Here is a 24,746-nt window from a genome sequence, read left to right on the forward strand (position 1 = left end):
TGAATTCATAAACCTGAAGCAGAGCTGTGCTTGGATACACAAATACGATGGCTCAAAAAGAGCCTGTGATCTTTCTTTTAGTCATTGCTGTAGGTAGGAACAAGGAGGGGGAAAAGACCACCTCTAAGTGGCTCAGTCTTCCACTATGAAGAGCGATGAGCAGATGAGCATTTGAAGGTGCTCATGTGTGATTGTGAACAAGAGGGTGTAAGAATCCCTCTCTGTCAAGTGTAACTTCGTGTACTCACAACCCCCATCTGGTGTTCGCAGCTAATCACAGGTAGGTGAACACACAGAAAGTTAAGCCTGTGATGGTGAAAGCAAACAGAAACTTAGGAATTAGAAAATCAGAACAGGTCAGCAGCTCCTGAAGAATCACAGCTGACTGCATTGAAACCTGGTGCATTCCCAGTACCTGAAAAAGATTTCAGGTGCCTCAGCACAGGTTACTAGAAACCTAATCTCTTTTAAAAACAAACTTCTTGGGAACCATTCAGCACTGCTCTGTAGTAGGGTTGAAATACAGTAATCTTTCCACTGTTTGCATTTCAGACAGCCAAAGCAGGAGATTGTGCAACTTTTGAACCACCTTTCCCATTAATAGGAAACAGGCAAAGTATTTATTCTCATTTAATCTGATTAAATAAATGAAAAAAATACATTGGGATGTTTCCATAAGGTTGGACTAAAATGTAGGTATTTCAGTGTTGCTGGTCCTCATGTTGATCTTCTTGGGGTCTAACCTGTAGTGGAAGAGGACAGAAAATTAACATGAATGGAAAGAAGACAAAAACAAGAAACCCCAGCTCTACCTTTGCACAGTTGTTGAAGCAAACCCAATAATTACATCCAGATTCATTGTAAGTGTTGTGTGAGCACTGTGATTGCTACGGACTGGCTTCAGTAGATTTGGCCTTTTGCTGTTGGAAGGGAACAAGATGAGACAGAGTTCTTACATGGGCTTCAAGTAGATTAAGAGTTTGCTTTTATTGCACAAACAGAATGGCATAAAAATCATAACCTCAGATTCAGGATGGATGGTCTACTTAGGAATACTGAAGACTTTCATGGGCAGCTTCCTGTGCGGTGTTTAATTATGAGTATATTAAGAAAATCTTTTTGAAATGTTTTAAATATTAATGCAAAATAACTGCAGAAATCTAAATGAGATAGGACTAAGTTTGGTCAGGTGGTTCTTGATTAGTGATTTTTGCTTGTTGGTCTCTACTAGGAGATGTGGCAAATTTCTGATCGAGTGTAATATTGCAGGGAAGTTTCTAGTCTCAGTGGAGACAATCATTGGCTCTGGTGATAACCACCTGGGAAAGGTGATAGGAACTTAGAAAGTTGTCACGGTGCCTCTGCAGTGACTTGACTGTTTCTGTTCTGGATGGCTGAACAAGACTATTTAACCAGTTACAGGATTTAACCTAGGAGTGTCAGTGTTTCCTGTTTTGGGAGACTAAACCAACCAATCCAGAGTTCCTTGACATGTCTGAGATGGATATGGTTTTGAGTCTAGGAGATTTTGAGGGGAGGAATGTTCAAAAAGGCATAGGTACAGTTGTTTAGGTAGCACGGGATAGCTGCAGCCAGCTTCAGTAGGAATTATCAATCAATTCACAAAAGGACACGGTCAGAAGAGAAGGGAGGTTTGGCTGTGGTGACAGCAGCTATGATTAGCTGGATTAGCCATGTCAGAGGAGAATACCGTGTAGTTAATTTCTTTCCCTTGGTGCTTGTCATGGAAGATAACCCTGATCAGAATTTCTCTTTGAACTGGGGGTGTCTCACTAAAATGTGAACTGACTGGGTGAGTATTTCTCTTCTGTTTCAACACGAAGTGAGAGAAGTTTGTTTAAACTTCCTTCATGATGAACTCCAGGTTGTAAATCCCTAAGCTGGAAGGCATTAAACTGGTTGTTTTTCTAGACTGTAATTGTGTGTTACTCTGGGGGTAAAATTCCACACTGGAAAACGTAAGAAGATATTTAATCAGGGAAAAAAGCGATACTTGATGTATACTGGGCAGTCCTAGAGCAGATGCAGCAGTCAGAGGTACATGGCTGTGAAGTTTTTGAGAGCTGACTGATGTGGTTGCTTTACTTTTTCTCCAGAGGAGAGGAAATGAGATACAGCTGGGATTTCTTTGCTGATTGGTTAGATAAGATGGCAGGCCTACAGATGTTTAAGTTGAAAGGATGAAAAGATGATGTCAGTGTTACACATAAGAAGCAAACAGGGACTGTTGAGCTGAGAAGAGACATCCATAGGGTTCCTGTTTATGAACTGTCACCATTGATTGTATTGTAGAGTGCCTGAGCTCATGGGGGTGACGTGAACACCAGCCTGATGTTAAACATGTTGACTGGTGGTTTGTGAGGAATTCCCAGTAAGGCTTTCTTGTTGTCAGGGAAGACTTAACCATTCTAAGACACTCTTAGAAAGCATCCAAAGGAGGGCTATGAAGATTAAAAGTCTGGAGAGGAAGCCGTGTGAGGAGGGGCTGAGGTCACTTGGTTTGTTCAGCCTGGAGGTGACTGAGGGGAGACCTCACTGCAGTCTGCAGCTTCCTCATGAGGGGAAGAGGAGAGGCAGGCACTGATCTCTTCTCTGTGGTGACCACTGACAGGACCCGAGGGAATGGCCTGAAGTTGTGTCAGAGAAGAATTAGGTTGGATATCAAGAAAGGTTCCTCACCCAGAGGTTGGTGGGGAATGGAACAGGCTCCCCAGGGAAATGGTCACAGCACCAAGCCTGACAGAGTTCAAGAAGTGTTTGGACAACGCTCTCAGGCACATGGTATGATTCATGGGGCTGTCCTGTGCAGGGCCCCGAGTTGGACCTGATCCTTGTGAGTCCCTTCCAACTCAGGATATTCTGTGATTGTTCATGTAGACTGATTCTGTAAGGCTACAGAAATGTGCTGAATGAAACTGTGTGCAGAGGGTTGTGTGTATTTGAACTTGTCACATTAAGGCTGCCCTATCTGTAAGACTCCTGGCCCTTGTTAGACTTGCTGTCAATGTCAATGGGTCACCAGTAAGATTTGGTTTTAGAAAGTGGAAAATGTTAAAGAGAGGCTGATTTATTAGAGCTTAACTGTAATAAATCCAGCTGCCAGGAGGCTCAAGGACTTGTTTAATGTGGAGACAGTAAGTGAAGGATTTGGGACAGAACTGAGGCGTCTGCTCTGCTGTGAGTGCCTCTGCTAGGCTGAGCAGTTGCAATAATCTGCAGTTCTCTTGTAGTGCTTTGGTTAATGACATCCAGTGTTTCCCTTCTCCTGTCACAGTTACCAAGTCAGTGTGACAGGTGCATCATTTGCATGAGGTTTGTTCAGGATGCTGCTGATGAAGCAAAGAGGAGGTAAAACAACTACTTTAATTTACAGCTGGTGTGACTGCATCCAGTACTTACACTAACTTCAAGGCTTTCGTGGGAGTGTGATCCGTAACCGTGGCTTGGGGCTTGTGGGAACTGCCTGGACTGCTGCTGCCATCCCCCCCTGGGGGTATCCTTCTGGGCGGCACTCATAAACGTCACTGGCTAACACAGGTGCAATGTCATGGTAAGGATCTAACCGTTTTGGTACATTTCTTTAACTAAAATAACATCTGTGGAGGGAGGAATGAAATAAGGTTGTGAAACATCTTGAAGCTGTTCTATTGCCCTCAGCTCAAAGATTAAAGGAACAGGTAAATGTGGGGGAAGGGCACATGTTTTGGAGGCTGGTCTGCAACTGTGTCTGAGGACTGGGTGAGTGGGAACAGAACAGCAGCTGGTTTTGCTGCTATGCCACCCATCCTGTCTAGCTCAGCTCTGCAATTATAGGCATGAAACGTTTCTTTGGATCAATGCAAAGTAAATTTAGGGAGTTTCAATGTCACAGCCAGGGCATATAAAGGCTCAGTGGAATCACTGTTATCTATTACTCTGGTCAGGCTCAGAGCACCTTGAAACTCTCCTTTCTTTGGTAAGGGTGGTCCTTACTCTGAATGAAGCTTTTGGCATGTTTGGATGTAGCTTGCCTTGCTATTTCTTTTACAGGTTTCCAGAGGATCCCTTCTCACAGACTTCTAAGTGTAAATTTGATTGAATGTCAAAGAGAACTTCACCCTTCTAATCTTGCCCTTAAAAATGAGCCTGTAATTTTATCTAAAAAAATCATTGTAGTTTCTGGAGCACAAGGGAAAGAGAAACAATAGCTATTGATTTTGCTGTACTGCTGTCCTCAGTTAAACAACTGAAAAGCCCACTGAACCCACACAGGCTCATTTCTGACAGCATTCATATGCTTCTGTGCTTGTATCTTTGCTGCTGCAGGGATTGTCCCATTTGCCTGTTCAGGATCAGGATGATACATCATTTTGTTGCTCATGACGTTGTATCACCAGATACTACTATAGATTCGAAAATGTAATAAAGTATTTTCATGATGGGTGGTGGGAAAAAGTTCCTATTATTTTAATTGGTTTTTTGAAAGCCACATCTTTCTGAGTTGCCATTCTTCCTTTCCCCACTTTTCAAACCATGTTACTTTGATGCTTTTGGCATCAGAATCTTAAATTGTTCATTTGTTGTGCTTTTGAAAACACCCATTTGTGTATTTCTGAAAAGGACAGCCTGCACTGGAAACAGTGCTTGAGGCTCCTGACAGGAAGATGATCCCCAGGGTCGATGCTACAAAGTGCGTGTAAGAAATAATACAACAAAGGATATTTGCTTTTACAGGCAGGAGAAGAGTTTCTGTCTCTGTTAATATTTCAATATCATGGGAAACTTCTTCAAGACCACCAGAGTCCTTCCCTCCAATTACCATGGCCAAAATCTCTATCTCCAGTTCAACCTGCAAGCCTGCTGCCACCTAGGAGAGACAGAGGATGACTCACAGGTAAGGTGCAAGTTTCATGCATGGTCCCCTCCAGCAGTCCTGGGAGCACGTGGCTCTTCAGTGTTTGATGCAAGACTCACTGCCCAGCACACAGGATTGCCCAGTTACCCAGTATCTGTCTTGCTAGAAAGGTTGGTACAAAACATTGTCTCTTCACTTGGCAGTTTGAAAGAAAACTGCCAGGTGTTGGCATTTTCCCCCCTTAAACTTCCTTTTAGGTTCCAGAGGAAAAAGGGGAATTGGGACAGCTGGGAGAGAACCCAAAGGAGAGGTGGTTGATGCCCCAAGCCTGTCAGTGTTAGAGGCATTTGGACAGTGTCTTTAATACCATGCAGCCCTGAAGTGGTCAGGCAGTGGGACTAGATGGCCAGTGTAGGTCCCTTCCAAATGAAAGAAAATGTTCTATTCTGTTCTAAAAAGAACACAGAGGTAGGGAGATACAAAAGGACTAATGTGTGGAGAAAAGAAGAGAATGGAAATTATTCCAGCCCTCTGGCTGGATTTCTGTAAGGCCTTTGACACAGTCCCCCACAACATCCTTCTCTCGCAACTGGGACCTTTAAAGATCCCTACCAACCTAAACTATTCTATGATTTTAAGTACTGAGTTGTGGCTGAGGCTCTGGACTAGGAGGTTTGACCTGCACTCTGGCACTGCCTCCCCGCACAAGTCATTGCTTCTTGATTCCATGCATTGGCAAGATACTGCTTGGTATTACGTGGATGCTCTGGGGAGACTGGCCAGCACTATTTCTTCAGATAAAACAGGCAGGTGAAAAGAGAGACTGAACAAAAGCAGAAAGCATGAAAGCTTCCTGCTTAATGGGATAATTTAATGTGCTATGGTGCTTTGCTAGATAAAAGATGTAAGGTGGAGAACAGTTGGAAACAGGAGAAGAAAGGATTGAGGCAATAGCTTACTAGGTTCAAATCCTGAAGGTATCAAGACAGGAAGTTAAGTCTAGGCATAAGACAGAGCAGATATAACAAACACCCTGAGCAGAAGGGAAAACTGAGGCAGTGGTAGAGCAATCCTGTTTGCTTTGAAAAAGCTCTGTTTAACCTCACTGCTTGACCTGCTGCTTTTCACTAAACTTAACATGTTTATCCCTCTGCATTCTGGCACAGGCTGAGACTCGAGTGCATGGGGTGCTTAGCTGAAGGCGGCAGAGGGATGGTGGAAGACAGCATCACTTCAAATAACTTTAAACAAAACTGTGTACCCTGGCAGCTCTATTCTCAGACAGCTGGTGTCCCAGACAGGAGTGCTAGCTAGCCTGAGGGTAGCTGAGTCTAGAAAAAAACCCAAAAACTCTCCTGTGTAACCTACAGGTCCTGGTGTGTACATCACTCTCAGTCCTGTGTATGGAGGCGGCTGCTTCACCCGAAATCTGTGAAAAAGAGAAGAGAATCAGTTTGCCAGAAACTGTTGCATGCAGGAGAAGTCACATGTAAGAAGCAGGCTGCCTGCTCTTCCTCTGTTTTTGTAAATGCCAGCAGAATTTCTTAGCTCATCCCTTCCATCATAATGTACAAGTTGGACCACAGCAGTATTCCTGGGCTTCTCGCCAAGCCTCAGGTTTCTAACAAAAAACCCCCAAAGGAGCAGATGATTAGGCCAAAGTAAGCCTTCAAAGAGCTTGTTAACACTGCCTGGTCCTTAGACCAGAATGTGAAACATCTGCTTTTTCAACCTGAACATTCAAAGGAAGTAGAAGTACAAACAGCTTCTTGGCAAACACCTGTGTGTTGCACACTCAAAAATCCATAACAATATTTATTTAATGTCCTTTGATAGGACTCTATTGCAGAAGGCATGATACTGGTATGAATTTTATGCAAATAATCTTTAATGGTACCAACTAAAGCAGAAGTCTCGCTTCCTCTTTTCTTACTGATTGTTTCACTTCTGAGATTCAGTCCTTTTGTGAATGCACCTCCTGCTGTTCAGATTTTTAAAGATCATTAGATCAGATATGACCTTTACTTTTGCACTGCTCTGGAACTGATCCTGTGGATTTCATTCCTCCCGAAGAACAGTTTACCAGCATGCCCTTGCACCAGAAGCTGTTAAAGGAAAGGCAGTAGAAGAGGCATTCCTAGGATATGGCTCCATCTTATGGAAAGCTCTGGCAGACCTGTAAGTCAGAATTCCTGCACTTTCTCTGGAGTGGTGGCTGTCATGAGAAACTGTGCTTGATTTTTGTCAGGATCTATTTGGAGAGATAAAAACCAGGTACTAAGAATTCAAACAAACCTTGAGAAGTTCACACCAACATTCTTCATGATTACAGTGGTTGCATAGGTGCAGCCTTCCTTTAGCACTCCAAATGTCACTCTGGGTGGGATGAGATTGAAGCTGGTAAGATCCTGTCTTGTTGCAAGAGAAGATATGCTGACCTTTCCTGCGACGGGATCTTCTATCTTTGCAAACAAAACACAAGACAAAGTTGGTGGCCCTTAAGTCAGGCACAGAGTTACTTAACCTACATTTGACCTCTGTCCACTCACCTTGAAGAATTACAAAAAGACATCCTAATCTGAGCAAAAACTGAAGTGGCACTTTAAATATTGTCTGAAAATTTATACTGGTTTGAGTTTTCAGACGTATTAAGCCATTAAAGTGTCTCAGGGAAAAGGGGGGAAGCTCTGCTCTTTTGGAAACAGAGCTTCCATGTAGGTGCCTGATGCAGAATGAGTTTGTCCTAGCAGCTGAGAGGAAATGTACTTCCAGAATTACCAATAAACATACATAAATTGCAACAGCCATGTTTCAGTGAACAGATTCAAAATACCTTCCAGTATTGCTCCAGGGTGAAGATTTTATGGAAAAGAGATGACTCAGAGGATATGAATATTGTCAAGAAAGAGGTTATTTTTACCTTTTTATTTGGTATAATGTTTGGTTTTTTCCCCTGAAGGTATGATGGTAATATTACTTTCTCTTTTCTTGTCTGTCCTGTAACATCCACCATCAGACTTGGAACTTTACGTTGAAAGGGTGTCTCTTCTGATATAGGAGCCTTGTTTAGGTCTGGAAGGGAAAGATTTCCAAAAGCATGAAAAAGTGACGGGTGGATTTAAATTTGTATTGCAAATATTGTGTCAAAAGTTATAAAAAGGTATCAAGCTGCTCCAACTACAGTCTGGAAGGCAGATGTACCTGTTGTGCTGCTGGGACCATCATTTTGTTTGGAAGGATCCTGCAGCAGAAGGCCAGATGAAAGTGACGAATCACTTGTGCTATCAGGAAATTCAGCTGCTGAAGGGAAAATAATGGAAAACTGAGTCAAGTGATTTTTATGATCACCATCATTTTCATAAACATGAGAAACAAAATCACAGTCTTTGGCACTTTAATTTAGACAATCTCGGAAAGCTGTCTACATAACCATGAGAGGCTGGGAAAATTCTGCATGTGACATTTTGCTCTACTGGGTGACAGGGATCAAAAATGCCTATTGTGTGATTAGTCATTTCTTGTTCTCTGGCTAACTGAACTATAAGCCATAAAGGACTAAAAGACAATCCAACACAGGTCTTACGGCGATTGAAAATGAGGAAATATGGTAATTAGTGGGGATCTGGTAAAGCCCCACAGAGGACTGTTTTCCTGATAAGAATCTTTGCTGTGTATGACTTTTAATCTCACTTTAAGATTTCAGTAACTTGTCAGGGCTGCTTTTCAAATGGAACTGAAGTATTCCTCTCAGTTCTGTAAAGCTCAAGACTAAGATTATGATCACTCTTTCACTGCTTCCCTCCCATATTCTCTAATCTGTCCTTAGCCTGCATGATTCCTATTCCATATTGCTTTTCCACCAGTTCCCTCTTATCACTGAGTTTCAGAATGAAATCTCCTATATATTCCCTACAGTCATACTAGTTTTTTTCTAAACTCAGCGTCCTCGGTTCTTTCTCATCCACCCCTAACTATTATTTATTCCATTTAAGTTTTTCTTGAGCATTTTTCATCTATCCACCCCTCATTCATAGCCCAGTTCTTCAGTTTAGCATCCAAAGCTGATGGTTCTTCCACATTCAGTGATGTCTACAAGAGCTTCTTCCTCCTGAAGAAGATACAAACCCAGTGCCAGACACAGTAGATTACCTCCACTGGGTTCTCTTATCATCTCTACAGGGGAAGTCACACTTTCTTCTTTTTGTAGTGGAGGAAGTTCCTTAGACATTGTTTCCAAATCAGGATACTACAGAAAAGTAAGAAAGAGGGCTTAGGTTTCCCAGCTAAACAAACACCTTGCAAAAATAACCAGCAGACACCCTCCTCCCCCTGCAAAAAAAGAAAGGAAAAAAAAGAAAGAAAGGAGTGCAAAGGAAACAAATAAGCAGAACCAAAGTTGTAACTATAAAAGAGATATACATAGTTACATCAGATTACAACCTACAGGTTGTACAACCTACAACCTCTAAGGGCTTTATGCACTTAGAGCATTTACCAGGTGCAATTGCAATAGGAAAGCCCCCAAGATCACCTCTAAATTAGGAGTGTTAGTTTTACTTCTTCCCCTTCTAATAAGCAGAAAGAGGGGTTTGAGGGGTAAGTTAAAAAACCTGAGATTGAGCTTTGCTCTGAATCAGACTCTCTCCACAGTTTATGTAAGGAATTTTATAGATTTGGTACTCAGTGAACATATACCATCTTCAAGATAGGATTTCCTTTACAAAGGCATATAATCCCCTGTATTAATTTTGCCACAGCTGTCCTTTTGTTGCTGTAGTGGTTTGTTGAGATAAATAGAGGCTGAGATATAAACCCAAAATTGTCTTTGGAAGTATGGGAGATATTACCTGACCTAACACAACTCATCCAGTTTTCAGCTGCATTACCTTTTCTTGGAAAAAGTCCTTGCTGAATTCAGATTCAAAGTATGGAGCAAATAATTTGTTTTTTATTGCCATAAATGTTGTCTTTTGTTCATCCAGTTCTCTCCTAAGTGTGTTTTTGACATTGTAGGTAAGGAAAATAAAGAAAAAAAGCATTATCACTGAGTTCATCCTGTTTTCAGTATTATGCATTAAGAAATGGAATTGGTAAAGGCAAGTGGCATTTTTTTCCCCTTGTTCATCACACGGAGTAATATTGTTGTCATTGGCAATTTTCTTAGGGGTGGATTAAGAATTGACTGGTCTGATCAGAATGCACATGGACAGTGAGTTGCCTGCTATGAAGGGCTCCTCCTCAGAACATGCTCCATTTCTCTGAATCTCATAGAATACCTCTGGGACTGCCACTGGTGTCTTTCCAACCTTCCAACAAACACTGAAAGCTAAGAACTGGTATTCTAGATGCATTACTAAAATTTTGAATGCAAAACTCATCTAATTTCCTTATTTTATCACAGAAAGACTTGATGGCTCTGTGGATACAGAAGAAGCTGTTGAAACTTCTGAAGGTAAGGATGACCAGAGTAAAGATCAGTCATGTTTTTAGCTTGATTTAGCCCAGTTTTACACTACTAGAGTTTCACTGACTTGCAGGGTCCAATGCCAGCTATGAAACTATCACTCTTAATCATACTGAGAGTTTTAACACTGGTTTTAGAGTCAGAATTGCACATGATGTTCTTGGGTGCTGGCTGCTCAGATATATATATTTAAAGTAATTTTTAAAATAGGATCCAAAACAGTGTGAAATGCTATATTAAAATGTAACTCTGAAACTCTAAAAGGCTTTTTTATTTCATGCAAGTCAGAAAGTAATTAAGAAGCAATATGCAAAGCCTCATGTGGAGTGCTGTGTCCATTTTTGAGCTGTTTGGTGCACAAAGGGCCACAAAGGTGATTAAGGGTTTGGAAGACCTTTCATGTGAGGAGAGGCTGAGAGAGCTGGGACAGTTTTACCTAGAGAAGCTTTGAATGGCAGATGTGTCTGGGGTTCTATTTGAAAAAATCAGCTTTTATTTGTGGAATACCTGAATTTTAACCTAAAGCATCAGCATTTGAAAATATTAATATACAGTACATTCCACATTAGTGGCAGAACCAGAAATGAAACACAGAGCTTCTGACTTCAGCCTTGTTTTGCTTAGTGTAAATTAACAGTAATGCTGTTAGGTTTTGGGAAAATAAAAGAGACTCAAACCATTTATTTATCATTTCTGTTGCAGAAAACACCCCATTATTTGCAGACAAGCCATTGGACCATCACCCAAGACCTGGTGAAATCAATAACATTCTTTACGAAAGTAGACTAAGCTGGCTCATGAAATAACTTGATCCTACTAATATTATTACCTGTTCTGTTCTAGTTTGCTTTGCCACTTGGACTTTAGTGTTACTCCTTCTGGACTGAATCATCAGGAAGAAAAAAAGAAAGAGCAGTGGAAATGAGAAAACTAGCAGTGTTCTATAAATACAACAATATTTACAAGATAGCCCTGGAAATAAAATGCTTTTTATGTTATGTAAACACCTCAGGTGACTCCTGACTTGGACTTGTATGGTTTGCACAAAATTGTTTGCTCATATCTGCATTTTTGTTAGATCATTCAATCAAAGAAACATCCGAAATCCTTTCCCAACAAACTTTGAAGTATCTTTCAGAAAAGGAAAGAGAAGCATAGAGGGACAAAATAATCACAGGACAAGTAAGACATTGCCATATGTATCTAGAGCCATAGGTCCCAGTCCTTGAAGACAGTCAATAAAGCACATTGCCTTCCCTGTGTGCTTGGTTTCGCCCTTTGTGTCATTTACATTTGCACCAGTCCTCGCTGCTGTGTCCTACCTTGGCCCCTTCTGCTGGTCCTCTCTTTTTGTAATGCTTGTCTTCTCTGTGTGACTCTGGAACACTGCCTGTTCATACAGCTCACTCACACGGGCTGCAAGGTGAAGAGTGTTACTGAGTGGGTGTGCTCTGCTAAGCAGTGCTAGGTGTTATGAAGAGAAGACATCAAAGGATATGTTTTTAATGCATCTTTCTGCCACTCTATGGAAACCTAACAGAGTCTTTGTTACCGTGAGGCAAAAGACAGAAAGAACTTCATTCCAAAAATCAAGATCAGAACTTTTTCAGGTAAGAAACTGAATTCAATATTGAAAGGACAAGAAGCAGATTAAGTTTACACTTCCCACCCTGTATTTCCTGATATATCTTTATGTTCTTTCAAGATACAAATACCTGTGAATAGGAAAAGTCATTCAGCCACTTTCTGACTGCAGTGCTCTGAGGTCTCTATCTACAGCTGAGGAAAAGTGTGGGCTTTTATTACATCCAACTTGCTTAAGTTGTGCTTAACTGAGGCTGTGAAGCAGCCATAATCAACATTCTCATGGAAGGAACTACTAGTTCAGTATGTATAATGGAGAAATGCCAGTCTTTCCACGTTAAAGATTGTGACCAGCTCTGAGACTTTATTAAAGAGTTGCCCTGTCCTCTGGCATATTTTGTAAAATGTGTTGTTTACTTTATGCCTTGAAGCTAAATTGTGGCTCTGAAGAAATTTCCTTGGCTGAAAACAAATTTCTGTGGCAAAATTTAGGAGATGTGAGTATTTGAGAGGTATGACCCTATTAGACTATGACAATATCTCTTAGTGTTTTGGGAATTACAAAAGTTCAAACTTCAAAATGTGGGGGGTTTTTTTTGGTCAGCTTTTTCACCATAAAATATGATTTTATTTTTCAGCTTTTTCTATTTTTACCTATTTTAAAGAGCTTTTCTTTCCCACTGTCTTCTTCATTAGTAATGCTACATTAAAATCACATCTCTATTTGAAAGGAAACTTCAGCAAGTATTTGTTGCAGCAGTTTCTGTTTGCTTTGCACAGTATGCTCTTTTTTAGCAAGTAGAAGTACTCTTCACAAGGTAGGAAGGGCAGGAAAAGAACACTTTAAAGACTAGCATCATTATGGGATAGAATGTTATGGATTTTTCTATGGAAAATACTTGGGGCTTTTTAAAAGAAACAGACATCTTAATTTTTATTTGTACATATTGAAAACATTAATCAATGTCAACAGAGATTCATGAGGGAAAGCAAATATATTGCTCCGTCTTTTCCCTTAGGCAGGTGAACGTAACAAAAACACGTGATGGTTTGAGATTAGATTTTGAAATGTAATAAACAACCAGGATTTACTTAGTTACTTTGAAAAACTTGTCTGAAAAGTTGTTACTTGTATAGAAGTAGCCAAGTATTTTCACAGTTCTTATAACTAAGAAAACTCACTATATGTGGAAATGTGAGTCAAAATGTCAAATACACATGCCTAAAACCAGGAATTGTTTTTCAGAGGTGTTGGATCATTGATGCTAACAAGTTCTAATCACCTGTGAGAGTCACACAGAAGCATGTACAAAGCACATAGATGAATTCACCTTTGTATTCCCTCTTTAAAAAAAATATTACAATGCTTTTAAACTTACGATGTTATTTTAAATTTTAAAAATATAGGTATTCAATTTTTATTACCTCTATCACAGAGATTTTCAGTTGACTTCTCCCAGTCAGGGAAGGACTGCAATGAAGAAGGAATAACTGTGACTACATGAGAAGTAAAATTCACAACAACAGCATCTTGTTCAAGGGATTTATATTGTAAACAAGTGCTATCTTGTTACCCCCATTCTTGTAGTCACATTGTCAGGTATTTCAGTGTGTTAGAAAACATAAGCTGGGAAAAAAGGGAATGAACTACAATTTCCCTTTTCTAAACAGGTATTTGTTTCCTTCTTGATGACCTACCTCACAGATAGCTTTGTATTTTATGTGGTTACTTCTTAGTAGATCAACTAAGCTAATTCCTAATCAAATTTAAATCCTTCTGCAAAAAATTTGAACAAGATCAAAAACTCATGGTCACAAGTCAAATGGGAAATATGTTCAGGAATTTGCAGGCTTTGGTACTGAGGAGCTCTCATGTGGCTGGCTTACAGTAAAGTGAATGAGGGATAAGAGACTGTAAACTAAAGTATTTCCTTTATTCTCATGCTGACTCTCACGCAATTAACTGGAAACCACAGTTCCTGTGACCAGGCAGTCTGGGTTGTAACAGAGCTATTGGAGACTTGGGAGCAATGTGACACTGATTCCTGGGTCACAGCAGGTGCACAGAGAGACTGCTGCTCAGAAAAGAGTTGTCCAATGTGAAATCTGTAACTGGAAATGTGCTGAAGGTAGTCAGGACAATCAATAATAATTAGTCACTAGACGAGTTCACTGGGACTGAGCAGCATGTGAGATTCAGCACCTGGGTCTCATCAAAGTAAATAAATGTCTGCCTAGAGGATAGAGGCAGATGGAGTTACTGACAGATCATTTCTTTGTCCCTTTTTCCAGAAAAGTTGTGACCCTCTTCTCCTATTTGCCCACCTTTCCCACTACCTATTACTCTCCTTTTTCTCTCCGTGCTCTATTTATGCATGCAAATTTGCAGATTATATTTTCCAGAAAAATATATAAATGCTGCTAAGCAGAAATAACAATATTCCTCCAGACTGTTTTTGTATTATCCCAAAAGCAGGGTTCAAATTCTTACTATAGAGGTGGCTGTGGTTGAAATAAAAATCTCCCAGGTGCAATGACAACAGACTGGAAACATTTTCACCCTGATGTTGGGGGATATTAAAAAAAGTAAATTACTGGAAAGTAATTTTGGTCTGTGTGTTTGGGAACATATCATTCAGGAGAGCCAACCTCTTGAAGTGTTTTGAGCATTGCTTCCCCAAGTGGCAGCAGAGCCCAGCTGAATTTAGACCAGCTGAAGATGAGCGTGGCTCTGCTTTACCATTAATCCACACCAGAACTGGCACTGTGCTACTCTGACATTTGCTGTTTTATTAATGGATAATGTTTCAAGGCTCACACTTCCAATGCAATACAAGGGTTTTGTTGAAAGAAGAAGTTAAAAATTTTATTTTGCTCACTGTAGTCATTTCAAGGAGACTTGCAGCACTCTCCTTTTCTTCTTCTGTTCTTGGTTCTTTCACATTCATCTCTTCCAGCTCATCTTCCTGCTTTAAGATGTTGTCTATATATTCCTGGTGGAACAATGACAAAGAACAAGAAAGATGCAGATGTTTTGTTTGCAGAGGTAGGCTTAAAATATATATTTACAATAACATCATACCAACTGCTACAGATAAGAACACTTTTCTTTTCCCATATTTCTTTAAATCAGTTGGATGGAAAAAAGGGTTCTAAACACACCACTCTGCCAGAAAGCTACATGCAGTACAGAACTTTACTAAAAGACAGGTTCTCAGAAAAAATCTGTTTCCAGTGCCAGTTCTTTTTCACTTGTTTATATCTCTTTAATCATATAGGAGAGGAAGAAAGGAAGAATAATATTTTCTTTAGATCTTGATTTTGCTCTGACAAAGTGATGTGTGGCTAAAGATTTAAGATACTTCATTCTGGAAAAAATCCATTAATTAGATATTGATTTATGAGCAATGAGGGTATTTTCATTGGACATTTATGCAATTATTACAACAGTTTTGTCAGTGCTAATAATTTCAGTTCTTCCTTCCCAATTTAACAAATAGCATTCATCTTTCTCTAAAAATCAACAATAGATGGTCAAAGGAGAGACTTCCCTTGCCGCTTTGGTGTGGAACTTTTCTTATAGAGTTGCCTTTGAAAGATCAGTATCCAGATTAAAGAATAATTTTTATGTCTACTTGTCTGTTCTCTATTGCTTACTGGAAGAATGAATAAATGTGGTTGTACTACCTTGAGGGAAAGCTGCAGCTTTTCTCTTCGTTCAGCACAGAGTGGCTTGTACTGGAATAGCCTCCGGATTTGGAGTTTTTTGGGACATTTTCGCATGGAGGCTGGCAAGTGTGGTGATCCGATGCAGAGACCCTTCCAAACACACGTTCCAACTGGGGGACCTGTGATCTCCCCCTGAACAGAGAGGAGCAAACAAAAAGAGCAAGAGGCTACTTATATTAAAAAAAAAACCAACCAAAAACGCAGCTATTGGCAATGTGTCTCAGATGAAAAGCATATACTGTCCTTAAGACAATAAAGCCAGTAGATTCCTGGGAACAACTTATCTATTCCAAAACATCTTCATCTGGTAAAATAAACTCCTCTTAAAATTGCTATATCCCCTCACTAAGTGTAAAAGAACCCCAAGGGGACCACACATATCCCTGACATAGCCTACCCCCTGCCCTCTCTACTTAATAAACTGAATTTAACATTCACATTGTTTAGAGCTTCATTTCCCCACAGAGACAAACATCTATTGCTTTAACATAAAAGACAGCTTTGAAACAATTATACCTCAGGAGGAGAAGATTCTTCCTGAGTCCATGACTGAAGAAATGGAGGAACTATACTCTCTGGTTCTTTCTTCATTACCCAGGGGGATGTTTCAGCCATAGGGCAGAGAACAGTAATACTTAAAATACCTGGTTCAAAGACACATTTTGCTAAGAATCAGTTCAAATTAAAAAATTAATGGAAAAGTGTCTCAGACCTACAGAAAAAACTACTTACCTAACTATAAAAATCTTATTACCAACAGATAAAACTCCATGTATCTGTGGCTACAGATAATATCAGATCACTGAGCTGATTACGGAATAGTTATACAAATTCAGATTACTCAGGCCATTTTTAACAATAAACTGCTTATGCTACCTGCTTTGATTCTTAATTAACAGCTCAGTTGTATAGTGTGGGGAATATCCCAAACAAGGAAGAGCAGAGCATTGACCCATGTTTACTGAATACTAATCTCAGTAGTACAACATATTTAAAACATGCATAATTCTTCACTGTATTTTACACTTCACTGGATGGATTCCATTAGGGATGATTTATTTGTATTGTTTGCATAAATTTCAATGTTCTTCAAAATATTTTTTCCAGCCCAACCCAAAACTTACTTAATCTACTATTATCTACCCCACAGGTGACCTTCAAAGTGGATATCACCACTGAGGTACTTTGTCACAATGATACAACCTTGTGAAACCTTGTTGTCAAGGCAAATAGAGCCAGTATTGTGAAAGGTGGAGCAGGAAGTCAGGAAAATCAGATCTACTACTATGATGACTGCTGGTTGTAAGTAGATTTTCTTGACTGGGATTTTCACTGAGTATGTATGCTCTCCATCTTTCTCATCTTTTCACCTTCTGCATCTTTCTGGCTCCCTCCACATCCCTTCTTTTTTTCTTTTTCCCATGGCAAAATTATTTTATTTGGTTTCTCCAATGGGAAACCAGTCATTTGTGTGAATTTTTGTGAATGTGCAATACCTTATAAGAGTAGTAAGTGGGAAAGCTGTTTTATGCCATATGCTTATGACATAAATCTATGAGAAATATGTCTTAGTACTTTATGGCTTGAAGCAAATTTCCCTTATCATCCCCTCATATCCAGGGGAGCCCTACCTTCCTGTCTTTAAAAAAGATTTTTTTTTTGTTAGCATCTACCTGTTACACCACAGTGTATTTTATAGAAACACAGCATCTCCAACTAACTTTACAACAACAACCAACTATTCCAGGATGTAACTTCTTGCCTTGCTACTACAAGGTGGTTGGTATTGGCTAATGGTGGACTGGCTATTCCAGTCATGTTTTTTCAGCTTCTTAATAGGTATTCTTTCCAACAGACAGGGTCAACATCAGGACATCATTGTCTTCATTGCTATACCATTAATGGAGACTGTGATACCTTCAATTTTTTTATGATAAACACAGAGAATATATCTATTTGGTTATCACTTTCATTTGTATGACTGAAAGTGGATAAAGCTATGCCATTTGTTTCTTCACTTATCCCTTAATAGTGTCCTTCAGTTAACTCTCTGCTTCCCAGAGTTTTCCCCCAAACTCCTTTCTTTCACTGCCAGAAGTGTGAACGCTTGTTTACATGGGTAAAATATTTCCTGTCCAAATAACAGTTTTGAAACTTTGCAATTCTTTCTATTAGTAGTCTGTCAGAAAAGAAAAGTTTCCTACCTGTCTGTTCTTGTACAGGGTCCTGCAAGACTGCAGTGGCAGGATCACTACAGGCCTCAGCCATGTACTTGAGTACATCCTTCCTCCGCAGGAGCTCCGTTCCAGAACCATCTGCAGAGATGATGAAAAACCTGCACAGCCAAACACACACGTGGGGCTGTATCAAGAAAGCAGAACTCCAACATGGTGGCATCAAATGTGCAAATACAGAGTACTGAACAAATGGAGCACAAGTCTATAAACCCTGTACAAATACTGTGTTGTGAAGAAAAGAAAGTGTTAAGCTGTGAATGCAATGCAGTTTACCTGGGGGCATGCTCATCATACGTGATAAGTTTGTTAACTTCATCTGCTGCTGAACTTCTCTCCTCCTTGCCACCAGAGCCAATGCTGGGAATGCACACATCTGTGCTGCCATCAACCATGACCTATAGTAGAAATTATTTGAAATTACTTGAGTTAAAAGATACTTTTGAAACAGTAACTTGCTGGTGAACTTTAATATGACCTAGCCCAGTGAGAGAGACAGAAAAAACATTTCATGTTGAGCAACCTGAAACTCACAGGAAAAAGAAATAAAGAAGAAAACTGAAAAGACAGGGAAAAATCCAAAACATCTCTAGAAAGACATGCTGTATCATAAATACTAATATCATATGCTGATATTTAATAAATGCCCAAGGACTGTTACACAAAACTACTCACTAACTGGCCAAGGAGGTAACTGTATACTCAAGACAGACATTGATGTATACCTACTGAGTGAATGTCTACAGTATTTTCCTTCTTGAAAATACTATGTGCTTATTAACTAATGTGACATTAACATATTCAAACAAGATAACTAACAATGACCTAAAAAGGAATAATAATGCCTTTTTCAAGATACAATTTAAATAAGCATGACTGAAAGGACAGTCCATGAACTGAATCTGACACACCCAGTTTTTAATCCTCACTTGCAGAGCTGATTTTTTGCTATAGTACAAATCATGCTAATTAAGGGTTCTTTACAGGTGAGCTAAACTGTACACCATGTGTTCTGTTTCAGTCTCTCTAAAAGCGGATAAATATTAAAAAAAAGGGATATCCATCACTTAGTCAAGAAGATACCAGAGACCTGATTCTGGCTACTTTAAATATTACAATTTGACTTTGAGAGAAGTTTATAAGATAAAATTAGAATGCAGAAACTTGTCTTCTTCCATGCATTTTACCTTGAAAATATTTCCTTCAGGATCCATCATCTCGCAAATAGTGCTGGAAGTGTGTTTCATAATGTATCTCCCTGCTTGTTTCTTTTCTTCCTTGCTGATGAAATCATAAACTTCATGCGTATAAACTGCTGAGCAATCTTCATCAATGAAAAGAAAGCCTCCCTTTTTGGGTGAAACCTATGGCAGCAAAAAGGGAAGCGATTCAATCCTCAAAGGTGAAAACTTTAAATGTACCACAAAAATGAAGAACAGATACAAATCAAAAGGACAGCTTTCAGATATTTAATACTGAATCAGTTAACAGGAATCAAAGGGAGAGAAAGAAGGAAGGTGAGGTCCAAGAGGTAGGCTGACCTTAGTCTCTGTAATATTTAACTTCAGGAAATTGAAGACTCTGATTTACATATACTGTACGTTTGTGAGTAAATATCTAAACATCGGCAGAGTATGAAAAAGATGGACTAATAGGATTTGTGAATCCTATAGATAAGGGAGGCAATCAAGGTGAGAGCTGCTAATGGCAGAGAACTTGGAACATGAAGATAAAATGTCACTGTCACAAACTAAAAATAATTCCCACCTGATATGTTCCCTGTGGCTTTGCTAGAATAGATGTCCCATCTCCAAAGAGAGTACAACAGGTACCATCCTCACAATTTGTTATAACAGTAGCAAACTCAGGATTCTCTACTCGTGTGCCTTTGACCTTCTTTGTGATGACTTCTGAGGGTTCATCGAAGAATTTATACGGAACAATGAGACAGGAGAACATGAATCATGGAAATGTCTTAGGATTCAATTTGCTTTTTCTCTCATACTGCTGGATCTTTATCTCCTCAGTGCAAGACTTTCATAAACTTCATAGCATCCTTTATCACATATTTTTTATGTTATGTAAACAATACACAACCTTTGAAGTTCTGGACTGCGAATTCAATGTAGGAAAACCCAAGAGCAAAAAATTTCTGTAACCATCTGTAGCTGGCCAGGAAAGTACTCTCTGGTACTAATCATAATGATCTGGATATTTGTAACATACAAATTGAATCACTGAAATTCTTTGTGCCTATAATACAAGCTCTAAAGTGTGAAGAAATTCCTATTCAACAGCATAAGTCTTGGAAAACAAATCAAACAGATATGTTAATCTGGTCATTGCCTTTCCATTGAAGAGACAGATCAGTTCAAGGGTCTTTTGACTTCTAAAATCCCACAGGGAAATGTTCCTGAACATTTCCTGCTAACTCAGTAATGGTCTTTTCCTATACTGTTTGAACAGTCCAGACACCCACACAGTAAAAGTCCCCTTCATTTTAATTAAGGAGGACAGGACTTGTCTAGCAAATGAAGCAGGCATACAGAATACAACACCAGCCAGAAGAAACACAGATGACCCACTTATTTCAGGCAAATATAAGTTTCACTTTTCTTGGCATGACATTTTCCATAGCCATATTCAGATATCCAGTATCTCCAAGGCTGGTGAGTCCATGGCTTCACTGGGGAATATAAGGATGCCTAGGTCCTTACATACACCTCTTCAGTTAAAACTCAAAGCAGCTTGCTTGTTATTGTTAGGGCAAGTGGAGAGAGGGCAATGAGCATACTAAAACTCTGGCACTGTGGTCTCATGGTGAAGGAGGACCACATAGGTATGAAAGAAGGAACTTTAATTTCTTGGAACAATATAAATTTTGCAATGAATATGCTGCTGAAAGAAATCAGACAAAGTAAGCCTAGACTGCACTAGTGGATCTGTTATCTAGGCTCCTTGTATAAGCCACCTTTATATTTTAGTATATATTTTGGCAACTTTCTGCTTCACAAGATATATCAAGTGCAAGAAAAGTAAGTGCTCCCCTTTTGATGTTACCTGTTTCCACACTACCCTCTGGTACAGAATGGTGTTCACATATTTCAAAAACAGTTGTGATCCTGGTACCATCAGCATGCTCTACTACTCTTCTGCCCTTCGGCTTCTCAACAATTATCACCTCATCTTCTCGTACAGTCATAATCTGAAAGAATGGAGGAATACTAATTTATATTGGCACTGTGATACTTGTGACAGCAATGACAACAATATAAGGCACAGGACTGAAGCTCTGAAGAAGCTTGACTACCACATCTTCATCTATTTCAGAGACAGAGGAGTCACATTTTCTTCAAAATCTAAAGCTACTGTATTTCTAACAGTGCAATAACACAACCTGTAGGATGTTTTCAAAGAAAAAATCCTACCATTTATGTGATGGCAGCCCTGTCTCTCAGCTTACAGACAGTGCTATAGTAACACAAAAGCAGTAATACCGTTCCATCAGCTGGGTCTGTGGCCTGATACATGAGCAGTGGCTTCAGATCCATTCTTGTTGCACCCTCAGTGCCCACTTGAATGCCTAAAGGAGTTGTTGTTATCCAAGTTCCTGCCTTAGATTGCTTAGAATTGGCCTTTTCAAACTCCTCATCCTTGAGCGAGTGTGATAGAATGCTCTTGTCCCTGCGTTTTCCTGCAGAAACAAAAATTTCTGTATCAGACTTGATATTCTCTAAGGCAAAAGACAAAACCAGTAAAGTGCAGTTTGTGAACATTGCTTTTGACAGAATTGCAAGAAGAGCTATCTAACAGGCTAGAAGAAAATTACAGCTCCTGCTCCTCAAAGGCATGCTCCTGAACTGATCTCATCTAATGCTCTTCCTTACATAAAAAGTAAATAGCATGCTAATGCCATCAATCCTGTGGTGCATCAGAAGAAAAGGATGAAGATCTCATTATGAAAGGGAATTGGAGACATCTTATTACGAATGTTATAGAGAACCCTTGACTCCCATATTCAGGAAAAATAACTTAGACTAAGTGTATGCAAAAGACAAGAGCACAGTCCTGAGACCAGGCTAAAAGACTTACAGCAAATATCTAGCAAAAAAAAAAAAATCAAACCCCCAAACCAAAAAGAGATGAAACCCTTCAACAGAAATTTGTGAACAATAAGCAGAAGAGAGGAAAGGTAGGGAAGGTGAAAACGTGATCATAAATAAAGGACATACACTGGTCACAGATATTGAGAATTCATATTAGAAAATGGTTTTTCAGAATTGTTCTGAAATATCTTTCCAGTTATCTTAAGGAATATCCTAAGAAAAAGGGCTTGACTTGACTTAAAAAGTCTGGTTTTGAGACCCCTTTCTCTTCAGCAGCCATTTTTATTCACATACTTCCAATAAACTGTAAATTAATATGACAGGTCATAATTATTCTGTGTATTAAGTAATACTGAAAATGATCTTGGACTACACTCTGAGATATGAGGTAAACATTTATTAGGTTCTTTCTCAGTCAAACAAAATACAGTAAGAATGGCTATATTACCACCAACCACAAGTCCATACAACCAATTGATAAGGACCAATAGTAGGGGCCTTAGAATACATACAGTGAGAAAGAAAAATGTATCCTCTGTGAGAGAAGCAATTCTTAATACAAAGACTAAAAACTGTGTAAGACAAAAGTAAGGATTTAACACTATGGTAGTTACAAGGATCTCTTTTAAAAAAAAGACTTTGTGTTTAATCATTCTGATACCAGTGAAGTTCTTACACAACTTTTTACTTATTAGAGTCCTACCAAGTTAGAAGAAAAAGAAATTTGGAGTAGGAGAGAAATGATTTCCTGTGAAGGTAACATAGCAGCGTGCAGCAGCTGAGTACAGATAAAATTGCATTTTCACACTGGCAGAGTTTTCAGACTAAAGAAACATGCCCTTTATTAAGTATCATCAGCCCTACTAGCTTTGTATCTGTCCAAAACACAAACATGTTACCTTTGCTAGTGCTGGTCTCAGATAAAAGCTCTAATTCTGATAAGGATTGTATGTCACCTGGAATTGTAGGTGGTGGTAGGACAGGACCAGAATCAGGACTCCTACTCACTGTGCCATCAGCAAACAGAACCTACAGAAATCAAAGACATACTAGAGGTTAAAATCAATTCAAACACCACTAGAAAGCCTTAAAAGGATGTGTCACAAATGCGATAGTCACTAGAATACTGTGGGTGATGGAGAGGAAAAAAGTAAAACTCTCAGAATGAAAACAAGAAATACAGAAGCTATCTTAAAGAGATTAATAGAACAGGCTATTTCAGTTGGAAAGGATCGACAATGATCACCTGCTCCAACTGCCTGACCACTTTAGGGCTGACCAAGTTAAAGCATCTTGTCAAGGGCATTGTCCAAATGCCCTTTAAACACTGACAGCCTTGAGGCATCAACCACCTGTCTAGAAAGCCTGTTCCAGTGTCTGACCACCCTCCTGGTAAACAAATGCTTCCTAATGTCCAGTCTGAACCTCCCTTGGTGCCCCTTTGAGCCATTCCCATGTGTCCTATCAATGGATCCCAAGCAGAAGGGATCAGCACCTCCCTCTCCACTTCTCCTCTCAGGGAGCTGCAGAGAGCAAGGAGGTTGACCCTCAGCTTCTGTCTCTCCAAAGCAGACAAGCACAGAGTCCTCAGCCCCTCCTCTCAGGACACACCTGCCAGCTGTCAGTTCAGGTCTTTCTGGATCCCATATGACTGTTTAAACTGAAAAAAATACATGGATGCTTTCATATTGCCAAAAATACCCAAAGCTGAACTAACCCACACTTCAGATGCTTAAACTTAGGAATGTAGTTCTCTGAAGCATATTCAGCTATTTCCTAACCACAAAGTTGCCTAAAATCTTCACATGCCTGAAATTTTCATGCTTAAGTCTCCCTAAGTTCTGACTCTGAATAAAGCCAAGAGCATTTTAGTCTTGATGTGGCTGCATAATTTGGTATTACTTAACTCCTTCATCTACACACTGGACTCTTCTGTATCTCAAGTAGACAAAAACAAGTTTAAGGGTAATCACCTTCCATCACAATGAATTGCACTAAATCGTACTGCTTGCAAGGAATTCTACTAAATATACCTGGGTAGATCCATCCATCAGGTACTTTATGACAGTTCCTTGACTAGTGATGACTCTTGACATCTCTTGTTCTGTTTGCCTCGCCGGAGGTGTATAAAGATGACAGTTCTTTACCTTTTGGGGATAACTCTGTCTAACCAGAATTTCCAGAGTAGGCTGCTCAGCGTGTTTGCTTTTGGTGTCTTCATGCTTTATTTCATCTTCTGTAACTTGATGTTCCCCCTCTCCACTTTCCACAACCTCTTCCTTCTCTCCACTTTCCATAACCTCTTCCCCCTCTCCATCTGCTTTGACCTCACTTTCCTCTTTCTCCACTTCTTTCTCTGCTTCAGTGCTAGTGGCTCCGCCTTTCGAATCTGAAAACAAACTTTGAATTACTTAATACTGCATAGCACACATTCAAACAGTGCTACACACCAAGAATCATGGTCAACAGAAGGTATGCCACTTTAGGTGAGTAAGACTAACCCTTCCTTGGCTGAATCTGTAATTCACAGAGTAAGGGACAGACTCTGATTTCAGAGAAAAATTCGAAAGAGTCACCTACTCAGAAACTCTGCATCCTCTTATGAAGGTGGCTGTCTTTCCAAATGAAAACAAGGGAAATTTGAAGATGGATTTATTATGGATGCCGAACTTTTGGAAGACTAACATCAGGTGAGAGGAATTCCCTAACTGCCCATACATGATGGAAAAAAGCCCCAAGTTTCACCAAGTTTGAATTTGTATAGAAACCCAAGT

At 39.6% G+C, this 24,746-nt stretch overlaps 1 protein-coding gene and 1 long non-coding RNA gene across 10 annotated transcripts in view; one reads left to right on the forward strand and one right to left on the reverse strand.

Moving 5' to 3' along the window:
• Window positions 1-575: 575 nt before the first annotated feature.
• Window positions 576-24,746, reverse strand: part of SPAG17 (sperm associated antigen 17) — an 89,733-nt gene continuing 65,562 nt past the window's right edge. For 4 of the 9 annotated variants that reach the window (XM_032098664.1, XM_032098661.1, XM_032098662.1 and 1 more), the window contains exons 26-48: window positions 24,006-24,361; window positions 22,872-23,001; window positions 21,364-21,560; window positions 20,927-21,071; window positions 19,634-19,776; window positions 19,054-19,230; window positions 18,143-18,264; window positions 17,837-17,967; window positions 16,149-16,276; window positions 15,591-15,764; window positions 14,783-14,896; window positions 13,329-13,374; window positions 11,642-11,735; window positions 11,149-11,202; window positions 9,742-9,844; window positions 9,005-9,101; window positions 8,057-8,155; window positions 7,776-7,927; window positions 7,151-7,317; window positions 6,224-6,284; window positions 4,723-4,867; window positions 3,421-3,558; window positions 576-743 (exon numbers count right to left, since the gene is read on the reverse strand). In XM_032098664.1, the coding sequence (XP_031954555.1) occupies window positions 3,428-3,558; window positions 4,723-4,867; window positions 6,224-6,284; window positions 7,151-7,317; window positions 7,776-7,927; window positions 8,057-8,155; window positions 9,005-9,101; window positions 9,742-9,844; window positions 11,149-11,202; window positions 11,642-11,735; window positions 13,329-13,374; window positions 14,783-14,896; window positions 15,591-15,764; window positions 16,149-16,276; window positions 17,837-17,967; window positions 18,143-18,264; window positions 19,054-19,230; window positions 19,634-19,776; window positions 20,927-21,071; window positions 21,364-21,560; window positions 22,872-23,001; window positions 24,006-24,361 (2,966 nt within the window). In that variant the 3' untranslated portion in view covers window positions 576-743; window positions 3,421-3,427. Of the gene's footprint in view, window positions 744-3,420; window positions 3,559-4,722; window positions 4,868-6,223; window positions 6,285-7,150; window positions 7,318-7,775; window positions 7,928-8,056; window positions 8,156-9,004; window positions 9,102-9,741; window positions 9,845-11,148; window positions 11,203-11,641; window positions 11,736-13,328; window positions 13,375-14,782; window positions 14,897-15,590; window positions 15,765-16,148; window positions 16,277-17,836; window positions 17,968-18,142; window positions 18,265-19,053; window positions 19,231-19,633; window positions 19,777-20,926; window positions 21,072-21,363; window positions 21,561-22,871; window positions 23,002-24,005; window positions 24,362-24,746 lie in introns of those variants that run through there. The other 5 variants (XM_032098663.1, XM_032098665.1, XM_032098667.1 and 2 more) reach the window with 5 other exon arrangements.
• LOC116439316 lies at window positions 6,900-11,619 on the forward strand. The gene is made up of 3 exons (XR_004238125.1): window positions 6,900-7,033; window positions 10,257-10,307; window positions 11,022-11,619. It is a non-coding gene; the product is annotated as an uncharacterized LOC116439316 (long non-coding RNA).

The sequence above is a fragment of the Corvus moneduloides genome, chromosome 2, assembly GCF_009650955.1.
Source record: "Corvus moneduloides isolate bCorMon1 chromosome 2, bCorMon1.pri, whole genome shotgun sequence".
Lineage (NCBI taxonomy): Eukaryota > Metazoa > Chordata > Aves > Passeriformes > Corvidae > Corvus > Corvus moneduloides.